At 43.0% G+C, this 20,437-nt stretch overlaps 1 protein-coding gene and 1 long non-coding RNA gene across 4 annotated transcripts; one reads left to right on the forward strand and one right to left on the reverse strand.

Moving 5' to 3' along the window:
• Nucleotides 1–226: 226 nt before the first annotated feature.
• Nucleotides 227–8,794, reverse strand: LOC310747948. The gene is made up of 3 exons (XR_014541040.1): nucleotides 8,672–8,794; nucleotides 2,905–3,004; nucleotides 227–1,204 (listed from the first exon to the last, which is right to left on the reverse strand). It is a non-coding gene; the product is annotated as an uncharacterized lncRNA (long non-coding RNA).
• Nucleotides 8,454–15,666, forward strand: LOC310747862 (transcription factor 15-like). 3 transcript variants are annotated; one of them, XM_083583180.1, is made up of 3 exons: nucleotides 8,454–9,155; nucleotides 10,058–10,159; nucleotides 11,227–15,666. In XM_083583180.1, exons 1-2 carry the CDS (start codon nucleotides 8,673–8,675, stop codon nucleotides 10,088–10,090), a joined length of 516 nt encoding a protein of 171 aa, XP_083439306.1. In that variant the 5' UTR covers nucleotides 8,454–8,672; the 3' UTR covers nucleotides 10,091–10,159; nucleotides 11,227–15,666. The 3 variants fall into 3 exon arrangements, with proteins under 3 accessions (XP_083439306.1, XP_083439307.1, XP_083439305.1); XM_083583181.1 differs by having other exon boundaries at nucleotides 8,542–9,361; nucleotides 10,058–10,155; XM_083583179.1 differs by having other exon boundaries at nucleotides 8,542–9,155; nucleotides 10,058–10,155.
• Nucleotides 15,667–20,437: the final 4,771 nt, after the last annotated feature.

The following is a 20,437-nucleotide window of genomic DNA, read 5'->3' on the forward strand; positions in this document are numbered from 1 at the left end:
TCAAACCCCTTCTATCTGCTTAAGGAGCACAGTGATCTGCAGGGACCATTTTGTGTTGATTAGTGAATTTATGTTCTTGCCTTTCAACACTGGCTGTGGCCTGGTGGAACACTCTATTTCATGAGACCAGGGCCCTGTAGGATCTGATTTCTTTCCGCACGGCCTGTAAGACAGAGTTGTTCCGCCTGGCCTTTGGCTTGGAATCAATTTGATTCTCCCCCCTCTCTTTCTTTTTTCCTTTTTCCTCCTATGATGAGGCTGCATTTTAATGTTTTAATGTTGTATTTTAATCTTGTTTTTTAAGTTGTATTTCAATCAACTTGTTTTATTATTGGCTGTTAGCCGCCCTGAGCCCGGTCTTGGCTGAGGAGGGCAGGGTATAAATTAAATTTATTATTATTATTATTATTATTATTATTATTATTATTATTATTGACCTCCAGACTGTTGTTATTTTGCAGGAGGAATTCAGACTTTAGGTTTATGAAATGCAAGTAGAGTAATGTGCTTTGTCATCATAGCACGACAAATCCAGTCTAAAAGACCCAGACTTTTGTGGTTAGGAAAGTGATGGTGAAATACACCGAAATGACAGGTAAACACCCAACAAGCAAATCAGAATGAGTGCAGGGTAAATGCTTGTTGTTGTACAACCGGCCCATAAACCAATGAGAACCAATGCTCAATAAAGACCTCACAGAGTGGTGCAAGCTTTGTGCAAGTGAATCAGAATGAAAACTGAATAAACAAGTTTTATTATGGAAGAGCCCTTACGACATGGAGCCGGATTAAATTTTGGGCTCTTTCTATTAATTCCATGACTGTACTTTGTCAGTTGGGTATTAAAATTTTGCCTGTAAAATGATGAGAGATTTGCACAGACTTAGTCTTGCCTATATTATTAGTTGCAAGCAACAATGCCAGCTCTGAGCTATTACACCTTCCTTAAGGCGATTCATTCCCCACAGCGCTTTCCTAAATGTTATCTCAATCAATAACGAAGCAATTAAAGCCACCAACGTTTCGGATGTTTTACAAGCCTCTCTGAGTTCTCTAGCCATTTCCTGGTGAACTTTCAAGCAGTCTTGGGGTTAAAAACAAGGATCATTAAGTCTCTTTTCTTGTCCTTAATCACTGGATTAGCTCTTTGTTGTATCAGCTGCAAAGCTTCACTCCTTTCAAGTCCTTCCGCAAGTTTCCCTTCCTTAATTCAGAAAAAAAGAAGTAAAGAGGTTCAGGAAGGGTGTGTGGAAAGTGCCATTATGCCGGTTGGTCAGTAAACACATGAGGAATGCAGTGGGGATGAGCATGCAAGCTCTGACACCTCTCTGTCATTGTACCCATTACCCTTAACTTGGAAGTGGGGAGCTGACTGCAGGGGGCAGCCTCCAGTATCTGTGGAGGCTCCCTATGCTTTTGAGAACAATGGAAAATCAGAGTTCTAAAATGTGCAGGGACCTTCCACAGTCACCCTCCACAAGTTGAGGATAATAGGAATTATGGGGGGAGGGGAGCAGAGATAGCACATTGCCTCCACCTGGTTTCCCATTCCCCTTCTGAACGCTGCATTGTAATGTCCTGCATAGGGCTTAGATGGCACTGGAATTTGCTGTATCTTGGTGGAATCAGGGGTTTCCTGTAGCTGTTCCTGTTTAAAAGACACAATGAAATTTCTGTCCAAATTCCTGGCTGGTGTGGTCTCCAAGCTTTCTATGATAAATAGGTCCTAAAATGCCATACTCTCCAAGTGTCCCAATTTCCCAGGGACAGTCCTGGTACTATGAAAGCCATCCCAGCTTCTAATTTGATCTCACAGTGTCCCTATTTCCTCTTCTAGAGTCACCGCTGCTAAGCTCAGAGAGGAGTGTGAGCCAGTGCTTGTCCTGAGAGCTGGTGGTGGCGGCAGCTGTGGCTGTGAGGGAGCCTCTCCATGGCCGGTGATGTGGGCCTCCTCCCTTGGGCAGCTTGTAGTGGCTGCTGGAGAGTGGGCAAGGAGTAAGGAAGGCTGCAGCTGCCAAGGCCCAGCTGCCGAGGCCCTGTGGATGCACTGATTCTGAGGGGCAGGTAGATGGCAGGGCCGCCCTGGATGAGAAGCAAGATGGAGCAGAGCAGAGTGCAAGGAGTCTTGGAGTTGTTTGTTTGTTTGTTTGCTTGCTTGCTTGCTTGCTTGCTTGCTTGCTTGCTTGCTTGTTTTAAAATGCTTTGTGCATCCATGTCTAACCATGCCTGTTTGTTGTGTGTTTTTCTTTTTGTCAGAAAAGAATAAAAAATAAAATTGGGATTAAGGGACGGTGGAGGGTGTGTATGCTGTGTCCCATTGCTGTAGTGGTGGTGGCACTCAGCCTTCTTCTGATAGGAAATTCTGGGGGGGGGGGATGACAAAAACTGGGGGGGTCAGTTGTGTGAGGAGGGGAATGAGAAATGTCCCTACTTTCATCTGAGGAATGTTGGAGGGTATGAAATGCTAGAATAAAATTTGGCACCTTGCCATTTTGGCTTGTGTTTATTAAATTTCCCTATCACAAAACCAACCCCTGAAACCTATATGTGTTGATGTTGGGCTGATTTTGTTATGAGAGAGGGAAATATTCAGTGATACCCATTTTCCTGGATTCACATGTCAAACAGTAAAGGGCAATCCTACAAAAATACAAGGACTGGTATGATATGACCATGATGCTGCAAGTATACATAAAGAACTACAGAAATTGCTTGGAATCTGGCAAGAAATGTCAACTGTTCTTCGATTTATTTTTCTGTATGTGTCTGAATATTGCTGGATGGATTTCCAGGAGACTCTCAGCTATGGCTGACACAGGGCAGTTTAAACTAAAAAGTGACTCCCAGGGAGCAATATGGTCATGTACATGGTACTTTAAGAGTGCATGCAACAACATTCCAAACCTGGAGAAAATACACTGGCTTATAATCTTCTAGTATATTTCTTCTATATTCCCTCTTGGGGTCTTTCCTCTGGCTAGTAGCTATACAGCTGCACTCCACACTGTTGGAAAAGAATGAAAGCCTCATTAAAAGCTTCTCAGTACCAGTTGGTTCCAAATTAAGCAAAGGAGATTTTGCCCATCAATAGGCAAAAAGTACAAGGTGGCCAATGTTGCATTGGGTAGTACTGTTCAAGAAACACAAAGTAAAACCCTCCTTGCTCTCCTGGAATTAGCCACATGAAGCCTAGCTAAAATCAATTATCAATATGTCATTTCAATGATTATATTAGTGAATAACACTGGTCAACAACAAATTTGTTGTCTGCGTTTTTTCAGCTGATTTAGGATGAATCTGATGCGCTGAATCCAAAAATCACATTGGTTTTGCTCAATCAGGTCAAGTTTTTGAGCTATGGCCACATGTCTTTTTTTACGTTTTTGTTCACATGTACACTTGTGTGGAGCATTTTAGAAGAAGTTGGTGGGGGTAAAATGCCTTGTCAAATAATAGTTTTGATTGGAAATGATTATTTTAATGATAAGAAGTATTCAGGTCCGATAGTCCTGGGTGATTATGTCGAAAAGGGATCAGTTTGAAGTCATAAAACCTCGAAATCTTCCATAAATTGGTCCAGCAAAGCATAAAGTTGGGGGATCAAAACTAAGTTAATGGGGCAGCCGCCCCACGAAGTATCCTGATCTTCAATCAGCACGTCGTTCTGTAGCTCATTGTGATGAAATTCCAGTGCCTATCTTCGGAGAACTTCCTGACATTAGTGACAAAGATGCCTCCAGTGTTGAAGGACATGAAGAAGAAGAAGTGGTTCTTGAAGATGATGCTCCACATCCATTTTCCCAAAAGGAGTTGAATGATCTAGTTCGTGACCTCAGCTTGTCAAAGGACTCTGCCAAACTGTTGGCATCCAGATTGAAGGAAAAAAACTTCCTCTCTGACAGTGCTCGCATCAGCTTCTTGCGCAACAGGCATCAAGAGTACCTCCGTTTTTTCTCGGAAGAGAAGGACTTGGTGTACTGTGCAGATATTGCACAGCTTCTGCTCAAGCTTGGAGTGCCACAGTACGAACCCAAAGATTGGAGACTGTTCATTGACAGCAGCAAGCAATCACTGAAATGTGTTCTGCTACACAACGGCAACCAGTTTGCCTCTATACCCCTGGCTCACTCGAGTACACTTAAGGAGAACTATGAAGCGGTGAAGTATATGCTGGAGAAAATTGGTTATGATCGGCATAAGTGGTTTATTTGTGTTGACCTGAAGATGGTGAACTTTTTGTTGGGACGACAGTCTGGCTTCACCAAGTACCATGTTTTCTGTGCATGTGGGATAGTAGGGACCGTGCTCAGCATTACACGAAGAAGGACTGGCCTGTGCGGGAGGAATTGGTGCCTTGCAAAGAAAGGAACGTCATCAACGACCCTCTGGTGGACAGAGACAGAATACTCTTCCCACCGTTGCACATCAAGCTCGGCTTAATCAAGCAGTTCACCAAGGCTCTGGACAAGGATGGTGACTGCTTCATTTACTTGTGCCAGGCTTTTCCAGGATTGACCATGGAGAAGTTGAAAGCTGGCATCTTTGACGGTCCTCAGATCCATCAGCTCATCAAAGATCCAGAGTTCGGAAACTCAATGAACGAAGTGGAACTGGAAGCGTGGAAGGCATTTGTTCTGGTAGTGAAGAACTTTCTTGGCAACAATAAGGCCAGAAACTACGCAGAACTTGTCAACAACATGCTGACTGCTTTCAGAAACCTGGGCTGCAACATGAGTGTCAAGATGCACTACCTATTTTCACATATGGACCGATTTCCTGAGAACCTGGGTTCAATGAGTGACGAGCAGGGGGAGAGATTCCATCAGGACATGAAAGAGATGGAGACCAGGTATCAGGGTCGCTGGGACGCAGTCATGATGGCTGACTACTGTTGGACTCTGAAGAGAGACCTCCGTGCTGCTGAGCATTCCAGGAGTTCCAAGAAACAGAAGTTCAAGCCCTGAAGTTTGAAAAATGGTGAAGCAACATGCAATTTACATGTACTTACCTTTATCAATGCCCACCATTCAGTTTACAGAAAACCTGACCTGATGGAGAGAAACGGATGCCATTTCCTGATTCAGCAGTGCAAAAATACCCTAAATCAGTTGTAGAAATCTAGACAACATTCAAAAAGTAAAAAATTGTTGCCCAGTGTAATGAATGCATTGCACAAGAAGCACAATTTGTGGAGTGTGTTTTTCTGGCTATGTTCAATTCTGTGGATTTCTCTGCTTAAACCATGAAACATCAATGCTGAGCCTGAAGGACTGCATCACACAGCAATAGTGAGACTATTGTGAGGCAGTCACGAAACCACAAATAGGCATTAGCAATGTTTGCAAGATGGCATGATGACACTCTAGGCCAAGAATGTCAAAGCAGCTGGCCATTTTGGAGCATTTGCATTTGTGATAAGAGGGAGGCATCTCTGGTAATTCAACACTAGAGTGGAAAAGCTGATCAATATTTAGACAAACAATGACAATAATCTTCTGAAGGGGGGTCACGTAAAAATGGTTATTTAGTTCTGGCAATTAGTTTGAGTGCCAGTCAGATGATTCAGCTGGGAAAACCTGGACTGTGACCTTTCTGAGGCTTTAAAGTGTGATGGCGCTGTCATTTTTTATGGAAAAGCTATGCATAATGAATGAGTGCAAATGCTAACCTTTTAATAAGTAAATGGTTGAGGAAGGCATGTTTTGAAAACGGCCAAAAATGGTCCATATTAAGTATGCATGACTGGTGCTTGGAAGAAAAAGTGATAGAAGTTCCTCCAGCCATCATCTGTCCAGTTCAAAATGATAAGAGGTCTATGTATATGCAGGAAAGGCATTTATATTGGCATGTTGGTCAGTGTTTATACAAAAGTTCATTGCAGTGCTTATCCAGACACCCTTGACCTGGCTGCATGCACTATATGATGCACATGAAGACACACCTTCCCATCTTGGGGCACCAGTTGTTTGAGACGGGAGGCAAACAGTTCATGGCACGACATTGCAGATTTTCGGAATGGGGGTGATTCAGAAATGACCCCCCACAGCTTGGAAATTAAGGGCATGAACACAAATCACTCTGAATTGCAGTTCAGCTCATGAATAATTTTGGCTTTTTCTGAGCTGTCCTCACCAAGGCCCTTTTCCTCTCTCATGGGTTGACCTTTTTGCGATCAAAGCAGCAGCAACAAAGGGCTGCATAGGAGAAGGTTGCTTAAATCTGAAAGCCTTATACAGTGGTACCTCGGGTTACGTACGCTTCAGGTTACAGACTCCACTAACCCAGAAATAGTACCTTGGGTTAAGAACTTTGCTTCAGGATGAGAACAGAAATCGTGTGGCGGCGGTGCGGCAGCAGTGGGAGGCCCCATTAGCTAAAGTGGTGCTTCAGGTTAAGAAAAGTTTCAGGTTAAGAACGGACCTCTGGAACGAATTAAGTTCTTAACCTGAGGTACCACTGTAGTTCAGTTAGTGGCTCAAACATAATAGGAAATGTAAGATGCCAGGACTACTGGGACCTTGAACATGGAGACCTCGATAAACTACCATTCCCAGGCGTCTTCAAGTTGAACATCTCTTGTTTGAGGCCCAAGGAGTACTCATCTCTTTCACACAGGTCTCGCCTGTCTATGAGGTGGACTAAAGCAGTCACGTCAGGCAGAGGAATCCCATGGGGCATCACCAAGGTCATGCAGCAGCAGCTTCGAGAAAGATCTTGCAAAGATCCAAAGAGTGTCATGTGATCGCTTGAGATCTCACCAGAAGACAATAATGATGTGAGACCCCGGTAAGCAAGGCTTCGGCAGCAGAGGTGGGAAAGCAGAACTTTCCCATTTCAGGTGGTGAAATGGGATTGGCCAACCCTGCTTTCACACCCTTAACACATCTGCCGAAAAGGTACCTTTGGTAAACAGGAAGGTAACAAAATGACTGGGACAGGGGGACTGGCAATAGGGAAAGTTTGGGGCAGTAGAGGGCTGACAGGGCCTAGAATTGCCTGATGAAGTTTGGAAAGAATGAAAACACAGTCCAAATCAACAAGGGATGAAGGGCTGTAGTTCAAGGACATGGGTGATAAACTTATAACCCCAAATAATTAAGACATATGCTTAATATTAGTAGTGCCTCTGTTGATTGCCTTGTATAAAATCTGGAACAAAGCACCAACTTTTGGAAATTCTCCCCAGATGTCAATTCCACCTTTGAATGTCCAGAAAAATCTGGACATATGGCAGCCTTATTTTAGGTATGGAAAAATCAATAGACAGTGCTAATTCCAAATGCACCAGTTAATTACATTAAAACTATTCATCAAAAATTCTCTCCGTTCCATTTAGCTTTTATATATTTTATTGTGAGATGATAGATGGTAGATAGATAGATAGATAGATAGATAGATAGATAGCAATGATATGATACGTTACAACCTCAGTCATGCAAACTGTATGACTGAGGTAAGATACCCATCAGTTTAAGTCAAGATATTAGTGGTACTATGAGTGCTTTGCAAAGTATTACAAAAAGGCTAATCTGTGAATTATTATATTAGAGCTATTCCTTCAAAAGCCTGTTGAAAAGAAGGTGGATACACAGAGTATTTGTGTGTGGAAATGGATGGAAGCAGGTATATGAATTGTTGGGAGGCATGAATGTACCTGGATGTGAGAGTAACACCTACACTTTTAAAAATGTGTCCCAGAAATGCATGTCTTTCCTAACAGTAGAAACCAGGGAAGAACTGTAGCTTAGTGGTAGAGCATCTGCTTCCCATGCAAAAAGTCCCAGGTTCAATTCCTGGTGTCCTCAGAGTACAGCTGGCAATAATTCCTTCTTGAAACCCTGGAGAAAGGCCCTGTCAGCCACTACAGGTAATACAGTGGTACCTCTGGTTACGAACTTAATTCGTTCCAGAGGTCCGTTCTTAACCTGAAACCGTTCTTAACCTGAGGTACCGCTTTAGCTAATGGGGCCTCCTGCTGCCGCCGCGCAATTTCTGTTCTCATCCTGAGGTAAAGTTCTTAACCCGAGGTACTGCTTCCGGGTTAGCGGAGTCTGTAACCCGAAGTGTTTGTAACCCGAAGTACCACTGTACCAAGCTATATGGACTCAGTATAGTCTGATTCAGTATAATGCAGCTTCCTATGTACAGTATTTCAACATTTTAAATATGTAGTCACTGTGAATTGTAAAAATGGTGTCTGAAAGGAAAACCTTGATTCTCCATGTCTAGCAAGTGGCTGTTCTCTTAATACTGGGAAGCAAGATAGTGGAGCAGCTTCTGGGAGGCAAGGGGGGCTCTTTCTCTCCTGCTCAAGCACCTGAAGGGAGGATAAAGCACTTACTGAAATTGAGGGCAAAGGTTGGGGAAAGGGCTTCCATTTCCCCACTGCACATGCTCACTGCAGCTTCCCGGAGAGCTTGCACATTTTTACATGACAAGGGGGAAACAGGTGCACAGCTCCGGCATAGCTGTGCAGCTACTTTGAGGTGGCAGCTCCACCTCCTTCGCCTTATTTACAGAGCAACCATATGCTCGATCTAAAAGGAGCAACCATTCAAAAAATGACCCTGCTGCTGGAGGGGAGTTGGGAGAGCAGCGGCTGATGCTAACAGGAGCAATGTGGCAGCTGCTGTGCATAAAAGTGATGGGGCCGAGGGGCTGCTGGGCTCACCATGAAGTCGAGCGGGGGTGCTGCATCCGACCTGGAGGAACTGGAGAGCGGCAGCAGCGAGAGCAGCTCCGGAAAATCCTTGACTTCCACCGGAGCCCAAGGGAAGCGCAAGCGGAAGAGCCCTCGGCTGAGCGGGCTGAGCAAGCAGAGGCAAGCTGCCAATGCCCGGGAGAGGGACCGAACCCACAGCGTGAACACAGCCTTCAGCACCCTCCGCACCCTCATCCCAACCGAGCCTGCAGACCGCAAGCTGTCCAAGATAGAGACCTTGCGCCTGGCCTCCAGCTACATCTCCCACCTGGCTAACATGCTGCTCCTACAGCAGCAGCAGCAGCAGCCACCACAACAGAGCGAGAGCTTGGGGGAGGAACAGCTGCCTTCAAGGCAGCCCTGCTTGCAATACCAGCCTCTCCTGCAGGGCGGCGGCACAGCAACGGCACCAAGACCAATCTGTACTTTCTGCCTGAGCAACCAGAGGAAGCTGGTAAGGCTGGCATCTAGCACTCAGTAACACCCCCTACCCCCACCCCACACACATATACACCGCAAGCTGTGGCCTGCACGGATTGGGGTTGTTTTCAGCAGAGGTGTAGCAAAGGAGAATTTTGCAGGAAGGTGAGCCTCTGCTCTGGTCATTGGCTTTAAAGCCTGCGCCTGAACTGGCATCAAATTGAGGAACGTATCAGAAAGGTGAACTAGAGCTTTCGTTTCCTCAGTGCGTCCAGTTGGGGAACCAAAATATGTACAGAACAGACAATCCTTGTCTGAAACTGTTAGGGCACCATGTGTGTGTGCGCGCACACTCCTTCTTTTTAAAGCATGTTCCTTACAAAAACTCACTCCCTTCATGTGAGCATTGCTTGAATAAATGTGCAAAAGCTGCAGTTTGCTTTGTGTTGTAGCTGGGAAAAATAATTTGCATTTCCCTCTTATTTTGGGGATTTGCATCATCACCTGCCAAGTGTAACATCCTGTTTACATTTGGGGCCTTTGTGTGTTTTCCTTTTATTTTGTTCCATACTGTATGAAGATTTTTCTCTTTCTCTTCCTCAATAGAATATTTTTTTAAAAAAGAATATTTTCCCCCTTTCTTTTAGTTTCATTGTGCCTGGTCTATTTTATAGCTTGCACTGAAAAGAATTTATATACATAAATTTCATATTTCAAAACTGAGACTGTCAGTGTTTGAAATGTTCAGGCGTTTAAACCCCAACCAACCGTGAAGTGCACAGGTGAAGCTTATCTCTGCTTTGGTGGCTTGGACCTTTTATATTAACAGGTAAAATTTGGGTGAGATGGCCACTGACAACTGAACTGAAATAAAACTTTAATGTATGGTTTATGTGCACTGCCTCGTTATAATGGATGCCTTTATTCTATTTGCAGCACAGAGAAAGGGAGAAACACTTGTCTCTTTAAAAGCATTGTGGACATTGATTCAGAAGAGAAGCTTGCACAAATACCGGACTGGTTATAGAACAGTTGTAGGTAACCTCTCTCTCTCTCTCTCTCTCTCTCTCTCTCTCTCTCTCTCTCTCTCTGCCACTTATATCATAATGTTTACATTGAAATCATGAAATTACATAAAAAAGGGAAAGGGGGGGGAGGACTAACCCTGATCTGCACTTTGTTTTCCATTGCCAGAGGCTTATTCAAAGGGGATTTTTGCAGTTGAAACTGAACACGGTGGGGAAAGTTGCACCTGGCGTGGCAGCTATTTTCGTGCAAGAAATGCTAAACCTAAGCAGCCAAGCCCTGATACTGATGCCTCCTAGACCTATGTCACATGATGGAACTTGAGCTGTCAAACACCCGGCGTCTCCTCTTAATGGGAGACTCTCATAATGCACCAGGCTCACAGCCTCTAGCTACCATTGGACGGCTAAGCCATGTCACACTGCCCTCTCTCTTTTTCAGCCAAAATCTCATTGGCCTCTGCTAGCAGATTCAAGGATTTCCACTAAAATTGCGCATTAAAGGATCGTACACAAATTACAGGAGAAGCACATACCCAAAGGCTAGAGCGGTTGTACCCATTTTGTTTCTTGATCAACACAGTGTGGTTCCTCTTGTCAGTCCGTGGGCCAGACAAGAAGAAATTAATTGCATTTAGCATATTATGTTTTTATTCTAAAAAAAATAGTAGCTGTGAGGAAGATCAGGAGAGAACTGACATTTCCCCCCTCTGCTCTACCATCCTGGTGAAAATACACCACCATGATCACGCACAGCTTTTACTTTCAAAGTAAAACAAAACCCATTAAATGCTTATGTCCATTTAATGTACCATTTAGTTTTTCCCCACCCCAGACAGTCACAGGGGGAAAGGGCAAGAATTTCCTCTGTCCAGTCAAGATTTGCTCAAAATGAATCAAAATAACATCCATCCTGTGTCTCTCAATCATAGTCAGTCCAGGGCCAGATCGCTTTTTGCTGTGTGTGAGAAAGACAATGTAGTGTAGCGACAAGTAAAAACCTGTTGTGCTACAACCACTTGCTTCTCCTCCCTCACAAGGTAGCTTAAGCATGTCTATTTTATCGTCTCTCTACTGCAGATGCTGAGGGAAGCCGTCATGTAACTTTGTACCCATGGTACTGAAATGAGCAAAGCACCCCGATGTCAGCTTCAGAACAAACCCATCTTTGGCCATGTGAACGTAGCCACAGACTTGCACCACAGCTCTGCTGTCAAATCAGCTTAGCCAAATGGCTCTGGAGGGAGATGCAGCCAAACTGAGAGGAGGTTCTCCACTTAGGCCTGAAACTTGAGAAGGGCTGTCGAGTGACTCAGGCCAATTCTTGAAACAGTGTGGGATCTTTCTAAATTTGTTCATCATTGAAGTGTGGAGCAGGGAAAGTTCCCAAGGGCCCTCTAAATTTATCTGTTCTCCTTGGTTACTCGCAAGTTGTGCCTGTACATTATCACTGGTGCTACAGTATCTGACTGCTGGTCGTCATGTAAGCCTGCAATCTTTGTTTTGAATTAAGCTGAGCAAGTTTTGGGAGGGTTTTTTAAGCCACTTTTCCAAACACGGGCAGAATAATAAAGCAAAACAACATGAGTTCACAGTAGAGGGGTTTCTAAAATGGTCAGACAAAGCTTTCGTTAAGTAGACATATACATTGTTTAGAGCGGGAATAAGAGGTGTGTGCTTGCGCGTGTGTGAAAACATTTTCGCAATGTGGTATGTCACCGTAACATATGGTCTCATCTTTCATATCTAAAAGTAATTAATCCTACTCAGCTGGGGTGCTCGCTAGGTGACCTTGGGCCAGTCACTATTTCTCAGTTTAACCCACCTCACAGGGTTGTTGTGAGAATAAACTGGGGATTGGAGGAGAACCCTCTAGGTCACCCTGAGCATCTTGGAGGAAAGCTGGGTTATAAATGTAATAAATAAACAAACAAACAAATAAATACAAAAATCAGGAAAAAGAAATAAATTGGGAAAATCAGTCGAGGTTAACGATGCTCCAATAATGATTCCTCAGCATTCCTAAATAATAATAATAATACGTATATATTAATCCCTGAGTTAAGCCACATGAAAGTAATGCTCTGTGGCATACATTTCACAGTGTAGATGAATGTTTAATTCTCTTAGCCAGGCATCCCCAAACTTGTCTCTCCAGCTGTTTTGGGACTACAATTCCCATCATCGCTGACCACTGGTCCTGTTAGCTAGGGATGATGGGAGCTGTAGTCCCAAAACAGCTGCAGGGCCGAGTTTGGGGATGCCTGCTCTTAGCTATCACAAACCCTTCATCATAAATTTTGCTTATAGTCAAGGAAGAATATAGAGCAGGTTGGTTTAACCCTAAGTAAACCTCTCCCCTTCGGTGAAGCAACTTTTGTGGTCCTACTCACAACCATCCAAATTTCTGTGGCGTTTCCTGACAGGAAGCTTAAATACAGCTACCAGTTTTGGAGACAAAATGAACCAGCATGTCAGAGTGTATTTTTTTTAATTAAAAAACCTACTAAGCTAGGGTATGTTGATAGGCAGTTTGAAAGAATATGAAACACATTCCACTTCTTCCTCACAGTCTGGGGGTCAGTGCCCTGTTTTGATGGCCATTTCCCCCCTTGTGCCCATGACAGCTCCTTGCTCATAATAAGTCAACTGTCATATTTCCCTTAAGCAGACTTGGGGATTTTGCACACCTCTGACAAAGCTACACAGCTCAGACTGAGTAGAGGTGGCCTGCATGCAGTTAACAAGCCTCATGCTGACCCATTTATAACAAAGTGGTCATCATAGGCACAAGAAAAGCGTCAGCCATCAGGTCCTATTTAGTGACTGGTTCATATGAATTTTGTTCACATTTTGGGCATACATCCCTTCTTCATTTTCTATTGCACTCCTGTAATTTTCAAAATGTTACATGCACTTTTAATAATTATCTTTCAATTGCTTTGGAAAGAATAATCATATTCTAAAGGAGGACCGGATTATGACCCTTTGTCAATTCTAAAGAAAACAGGTGTTCCAAACAGGCCAATTTCCCCACTATTCTGTTGCAATGGTTGGGAAAAAATGCCCTTGCTGAATGTTTTCTATTTTAGAGCTCTTAAAGGGACATAAGGGCTTTCTCCTTCTTAGAAGCTGATGCCCATGCTACTTAATTTTTTAAAAGTCTTTTACAATTGGAATAAATATAGTCTGGTGTTCTTATATTTTTTTTTACCAGAAACAGTAGACTATTCCATTACAGTACACTTCATCCGCACTATCCTTTCATAAACAGGTAAATAGCATCTGAATTATAAGTACTCCCCCCTCAAATAGATAGATAGATAGATGATAGATAGATAGATAGATAGATGATAGAGATAGAGATAAATAAATAAATAGATGTAGATAGATATAGATAGATGATATATTAAGCTCATCCACCCAGTCTTTTTGACCCCCCCCCTTAATTATACATATAATGTCATATCTATATATGTGCAGTCCAGGTTTCCTTAAGTAACCAGCACATGAGCAGGGACCTAGAACTATGCATATAACTGTACAAAAATACTTAGCCATCATGAAATTATGCTGCAGAAATATAGTCCCGCATGGGACTTGAGTCCTTGAAATGCATGATGGACATACATTTTGCAGATAATTTCGCTTTAAGAAAAAGCACAAGCAGCCCAGATGCTCAATGGAAGAGACAATCCAATATGGGCAAAGCTCGATTGGAACAGAACAGTCAAATTCTGTTAAAATGAAGTCGTCCTCTGTCCTTAATCCTAATATTTAAATAGCTCCTCCTGAACATTTGGGTAGTTTTACAGTTCTTTCTACTGGGCCCCTGCATGAATATTTATGCTGATAACTACTAACAGAAGTTAAGCGTTTGGTTTGTGAGATCATGAAAGTCAGCAATCAAATGAATATGACTCAAGGGATTACTATATCCTACAGTGTATAGTGAGGCAAGACTTTAATCTTCAAGTTGTTCTAGCTAAGGCTTCCGAGTCCATAAGCAGCTATGCTTCTGATGCTTCCCCACACCAAGGCCTCTCCAGGCAGCTGAGGGATGCAGCCAACCCTAAGCAGACCTAAAGTTCATCGCAAGCGCATGAACTTGTTCTTAAGCAGCCATTTACCTTCTGCCAAAGTTGTTGCAACTTTGCATTGGCAAGACTGCATCTGCTTCACACTCACAACTCCAGGATCCATTACACTTTGGGGATTTGGGGCTCTTTCAATGTTATTTTGGGGATAACTGGCCACCTACAGTTGGTTACAGCAATTTAGAGGTCAGGGTTTCCAAATACTAACCTTGAGACTCTGTGTCCACCATTGGATCTCTGAATTTGCAGTTCACTACCCCACACACTAACCTTGTAGCTGTGTTCCTATACATGTGCACATACTATGCTGTCATAGTTTATGCATTTTTTTAACCATATGGGTAGAAAGAAGAAGTGAGTACCATTTATCTGCTGCAAGCCAACTGCTTGTTCTGGACATGCAGGCTCCAACACACAGCTGGAACTCCCTCACCTGCATAATAAACCCCACTGTCATGAAGAGGGGCTGTGCAAAAGGGTATTCTTTGGAGCAGAATATCCAGACGGACTATGCTGTAAAATGTTTCAGTTCAATTGGGTGCTATCTCTTGAATTTACACTTTTAAGATGCCTTGTATAGATCTATGAAAATAGAAGTGGAAAGCCTAGTTCTCTTGAAAATGTACATAACAAAGTATGCTTTATATTGATGTTGCTTAATGTGCTAATTTTCAAATCCAAGCATCTCTGTTTATTCAATGTACGGCTGCTATGTAAGGCAGTTAATGTCATTCTAAAGCACACCAGGGCCGGTTAAATCAGAATGCTCAGGAATAAAATCTTACTGTGGTATCCTAGGCATTACTCAGCCTTACAGTTTACAACTTGTGTGGCAACATGGAATGTCATGCAAGCCAAGGGCACAGAATTCCATTCAGGAGGTGGTAGGTCTTGCCATTCCTCCTCAGCAATCTGCTTGGTTTCTGTGCTGGGTTGGAGGAAAAGGAACCTATTCATCAGCTCTGTCCTTCCTCTTCCAGCCTGTCCAGAACCCTGCATTCCCATGCTGACTTTGAAGTAAGAGGGTTGTATGTCTCCATCACCAGCATGGAAACATAGTGGAATAGCCTCTTGTCAGAGTTGTAAAAAATAAAATAAAATAAATATTGGCTACTAAACTTTGTAGGCTTATTCGCAAAGCTGATGCTACTGATAAGAGGAAAATCATTAACATATTTTTAACAAAAGCTTTTAAACATACTACCTAACTACTACTAATGGTTCAAAATGCCCATTTGTGCTCTTATAAGAACAGCCAGGGTTTTTTTTTAAAAAAAAATTATTATTACTGCCCTTTGGGCTGAACGGTAGTAACAATACCTGTGTAAAAGAGACAAGTTTGTTTATAAAAGCCTGAAAAATTCTTCTAAAATAAAGTGTATTTTTGTAAGACAGATTTAACATTAAAATAATTCTAAACATACATTTTCCTCTGTATTTTTATTTTGCTGTTGAAAAATATCTCTTAGATAAGACGCCCAAGCAATAGGCGGTGGTTGCTTATGCTAAAACATCGGGGAGTGGGGAGTGATGCAGCAGCTGTTTCTCACCTTCTACTCCTGATATTCAATAAAAGAAGGGGGGAGAGGACCGTATCTGCTAGCTTGGTCCCCAATTTGCATGCATACCCAAAGAGTCAAACAGGTAGATACGTTTTTGGCAGAGAAAGGGAACCACTTTCAGCCCAAGGGCTGGATTTGAAATTGGGTAGCCTTCTGAGGGCTGTTTTAGGTATAGAAGCAAAAAAGAGGTGAGGCAGAAGCAGCTTAGTCATGCTGGCCACATGACCCAGGAGGGGAAATGCAATATTTTTGCATACATTTTACGTTTAAATCCCCCTTTAAAAGGTAAAGGTAAAGGACCCCTGACAGTTAAGTCCACTCGCGAACGACTCTGGGGTTGCGGCGCTCATCTCGCTTTATAGGCCGAGGGAGCCGACGTTTGTCCGCAGACAGTTTTTCCAGGTCATGTGGCCAGCATGACTAAGCCACTTCTGGCGAACAAGAGCTGCACACTGAACGCCGTTTACCTTCCCGCCAGAGCGGTACCTATTTATCTACTTGCACTTTGACTTGCTTTCGAACTGCTAGGTTGGCAGGAGCTGGGACCGAACAATGGGAGCTCACCCCATCGCGGGGATTCAAACCGCCGAATTTAAATACATTATACACACACACACACACGTACACATAAGTTGTGTAAGATTTTAAACATAACCCAAGGAAAGCCATGGAAAGTAGTGGATCAACATGACTGACAGGTGACCTCAAATGACATCATATGAATGACGAGTGGGTAGAGTTCGCTAGAAATGGCCTTGTGGGCCAAATTATGTCTGCAGCCTAGAGGTTCCCTAGCTCTGGTGTAGAGTTGAAAATGTCTAAACTCTGTGATGGCACTTTCCACACAGCACTGATGTTCAATGAAGTAGCCTTCTTCCACACTGGTAAATTTATAGTGTCACACCTTCACTGAGCTTAGAGTGGCTAATTTAAACAAATGAGAGATGTGATATAATTTTTTGGTGCCTTGTTTTGCTTCCATTTTTATTCTTATTCTTGTTATGGCTAGGGGCCTCAATAGTTGGAAGTGGCCCAGGCGTCTCTGGACCTTTGAGCTGCAACTGATAGTAGAGATCCTAAGCCTTATTGTGGCATTGCCTTTTTGCATTTATATGGACGCACTGGGAAGGGGGATGATCACTGCAGAGGGTTGGACCAGATGACCCTTTGGATTCCTTCCAACTCGACATGTTTATGTTTCTGTTACCAAACTTGCTGCCGTACTTGTGAACAACACAAACATTCAACAAACACTATCCCTTCCATCAAGAAACCATAGAACCAACAGATGTATGACCCACATATGTGTGTGTGTGTCTTTTCCCAACAATAGCCTTATGGTATTAAAGAAATATGTCCCAACACAACAACAACAACAACAACAAGGTTTGTTGCTGATACTATTGCACATTGCCATGCTCATACATACCTGTTGAATTTGATGCATTCATCTGATGTGAATAAGGCTACAGCAGTCACACAGAAACACAAGCACGAAGAAGAAGAAGAAGAAGAAGAAGAAGAAGAAGAAGAGGAGGAGGAGGAAGAGGAGGAGGAGGAGGAGTTTGGATTTGATATCCTGCCTTATCACTACCCGAAGGAGTCTCAAAGCGGCTAACATTCTCCTTTCCCTTCCTCCTCCACAACAAACACTCTGTGAGGTGAGTGAGGCTGAGAGACTTCAAAGAAGTGTGACTGGCCCAAGGTCACCCAGCAGCTGCATGTGGAGGAGCGGAGACGCGAACCTGGTTCCCCAGATTACGAGTCTACCGCTCTTAACCACTACACCACACTGGTGTACACACAAAGCACAACTAGGGCCCACAATGTAGCCCATCAAGCACACATTATTTGCAAGTTCCATTGAAATGAGCAGGGCTTTCTGAAAGGTCTGAGAAATTATTTCACTGGCTAAAAATATTGCAGAACATACCTACGCTACATAAATCGTTCTGCATTAGTTCAGAAGATAATCCAATGTCTTGGGCAAGCACAGCCATTCAGAACATTTATTTCTAAGTTGAGAGACATCCATTTCCTTTACATGAAAACAAAAACAAAGCACTTTGATACATAATTAACATTTGCAAAGTTGAGTTTGGGAGAAAAGACAATTTCAAAAAGCTGATAGCTGGTATCCAATGATTCTGCAACCCAAGCAAAACACACTTCACAGGTGCAACCTGTCCTTCTACACACAAACTGCAGCTCTCTGCAACACCTGAAAAACTTATCTGAAAGGTGCCCTTACCTAGTAGAGCAAGGGTGGACAACCTGTGGTCTTCCCAGCATATTTGAGTCCAACTCCAATCAGCCCTGGCCAAGAAGCCAATGATCAGGGACAATGAGAGCTGTAGCCCATCAAAATCTGGAAAGGCTACAGGTTCTCCACTCCTGTACTGGAACTTGTTTTGATAGGGCATGAGAGGTGCAGGTGGGAAATAGAATTGGTTACCTCTCCTGTACTAGTAGAAGCACCTTCTGCTCTCACAGCAGAATCCAAGCCACTGTTGCCTGTTAATGCATATTCTCTTGTTTACAAACCTGGCGACATATCCTTCAAGGCACCCAGCGACATCATTCATCCAAACGTATGCAGTAGTTATTGAACTTGTTGACCAAAGAGCAACCATGCCAAAAGAAGAACTTCGCCTGAGGAAAAGGCCAGGCAGCTGTCAGGTTTAGATGGGATCAGGCAGCTGGGACTCCTCCACCTGAAAGAGGGCTTTGTACTTTGAAGCTGAGCCTTCCTAGGAAAGAAACAATATGTTCAGAATGAAGAACAGCAAACTCAAATGGGCTTTCGGCCAAAAAAAAACAAACCAAAGGGTTTGAATAAGCAATGCATTATGAAATACGTTCCAGTCAGACAGGTGTGTTAGTGGCAACACGTATTGCCGATGAACATGAATACATCAGGGCAAATGTAAAAGTGCATTTGTGAAAAATGTGAAAGCAAAGTAAATCTAGAAGAAGAAGAAGAAGAATATGGCTACGTTGGCTAGAAGTGACACTAAATATACATGTGTCATTCAAAATAGCCAGCTTTTAAGCTGTCCTGTGCCTAATAATTTAATTGAAGTAACTCATATCAAATAGCACAGCATTCTGTGTTTCTTCACCAGCTGGTATCAGCCAATTACATGTGGCAGTGAAATGGTGATCATCATGGTGTCAGGACACATGAAAACACATTATATCTGACATTAATGTTATCTTATTCTTGTCCTTTCTAGGAGACCCAAACATCTACCTGGATATATTCTTAATCTGCTCATCTTCAAGCCACATTGCTGTGTTTCTCTTAGAGGAGAAATTAGTAAATTTAGATCTGTGGAAATTAATCCACAAGTGGGGATTCATAAATGTTTCATGGTTGGTGGGGTGATTGGGTTCAAAGGACATCCGAGCTCTGGTGAGACACCATTGTTAAAACATCTGCACTGGCTGCAGGACCGTGCAGAGCTTGTCTGAGGCCTGGGGCAGGAGTCTTCTTAAGAGTAAAGTTATAAGCTCAAAGAAGAAAAAGCAGCCGGTCCCTGGCAGCACCCCACTCCACAGCTGGTTTAGCCCTCCAAGGCCCAGGGCAAGTGTACACAGCTGGCCACCCCCTCTGCCTGGGCCTGACTGGCGGTCCATCTGCTACCAAGCCAAGTTCAAAGTCTTTGTATTAATTTACAACTCGGGTCCAAGTCACTTAGGGAGTGCCTGAACCCTTATATCCTAGCTCAGTCATTGGGATCATCTATCTGTAGGACTGTTGCTGGTTGTGTCCCAGGTTAGTGAGGCTCATGTGGCATCAGCACAAAACCAAACTTTTAGTGTACTTGGTCTAGTCCTGTGGAATGTTCTTCCAGCAGGGATTTAGCAGGCATCTTCAATATTGACTTTTAAATGTTTGCTGAAAACTTTCCTTTGCATCTAGGCTTATGCAGACAAGTGAGATTAAATACTTTCTGTAATAGTAAATTGGCAATCTGTTTAAATAAGAATAACCTGTGCTTTTTATTTTGCATATATAATGGTTGTAAACTGCTTTGATACTTTTGATGAAATTGCAGTATACACAGGGTGTGTGTGTGTGTGTGTGTGTGTGTGTGTGTGTACACACCAGCTTATATTAGTTTTAAATACAACCCAGAAAAAAGTAATCACTTTAACTCTGGTTGATATAAATGAGGAAAATAAAACTCAACACCCCCACTGAACTCAGTCATATTTAGAGTTATAGAATTAGCATCCATTTATTTCCATGTGCAACTATTTCTACCTCCCTCCATAACATATATGGATTGACAATAAAATGAATAGCAGGAGATAGTTGGACCATTTCCTTGCCAGAATATCAATTCAGCCTTCAGGCATTTGAGCTAAAATCTGTAGGCACCTAACAATTAACTCCAACTAGCACCTGCAGGACTCTTTAATTCCTCTACTTCACAGACAGAGCTTTCCAAAATGTGTGTCGCGACATGTTAGTGTGTCAGCTGAAATGTTGTAGGTGTGCCATGCAAGCGCTACCTATGCTCCTCCCAGGGCTGGAAAGGGGTTAGTTTAACCTCTGTTTTGCTAGTAAAACTGAATTATTGCATTGAGAAATGATGCATAAGAAGTGTGACACCAACATGAAAA

The sequence above is a fragment of the Podarcis filfolensis genome (genome assembly GCF_964270895.1).
Source record: "Podarcis filfolensis genome assembly, chromosome: 1".
Taxonomy (NCBI): Eukaryota; Metazoa; Chordata; class Lepidosauria; order Squamata; family Lacertidae; genus Podarcis; species Podarcis filfolensis.

Bases quoted from the DNA above. Each gene is read 5' to 3' on its own strand.
- LOC310747862 (XM_083583180.1), top strand. From the start codon at position 8,673: ATGAAGTCGAGCGGGGGTGCTGCATCCGACCTGGAGGAACTGGAGAGC. The intron at 9,156-10,057 runs GTAAGGCTGGCA...TTCTATTTGCAG, and splicing joins TGAGCAACCAGAGGAAGCTG to CACAGAGAAAGGGAGAAACA.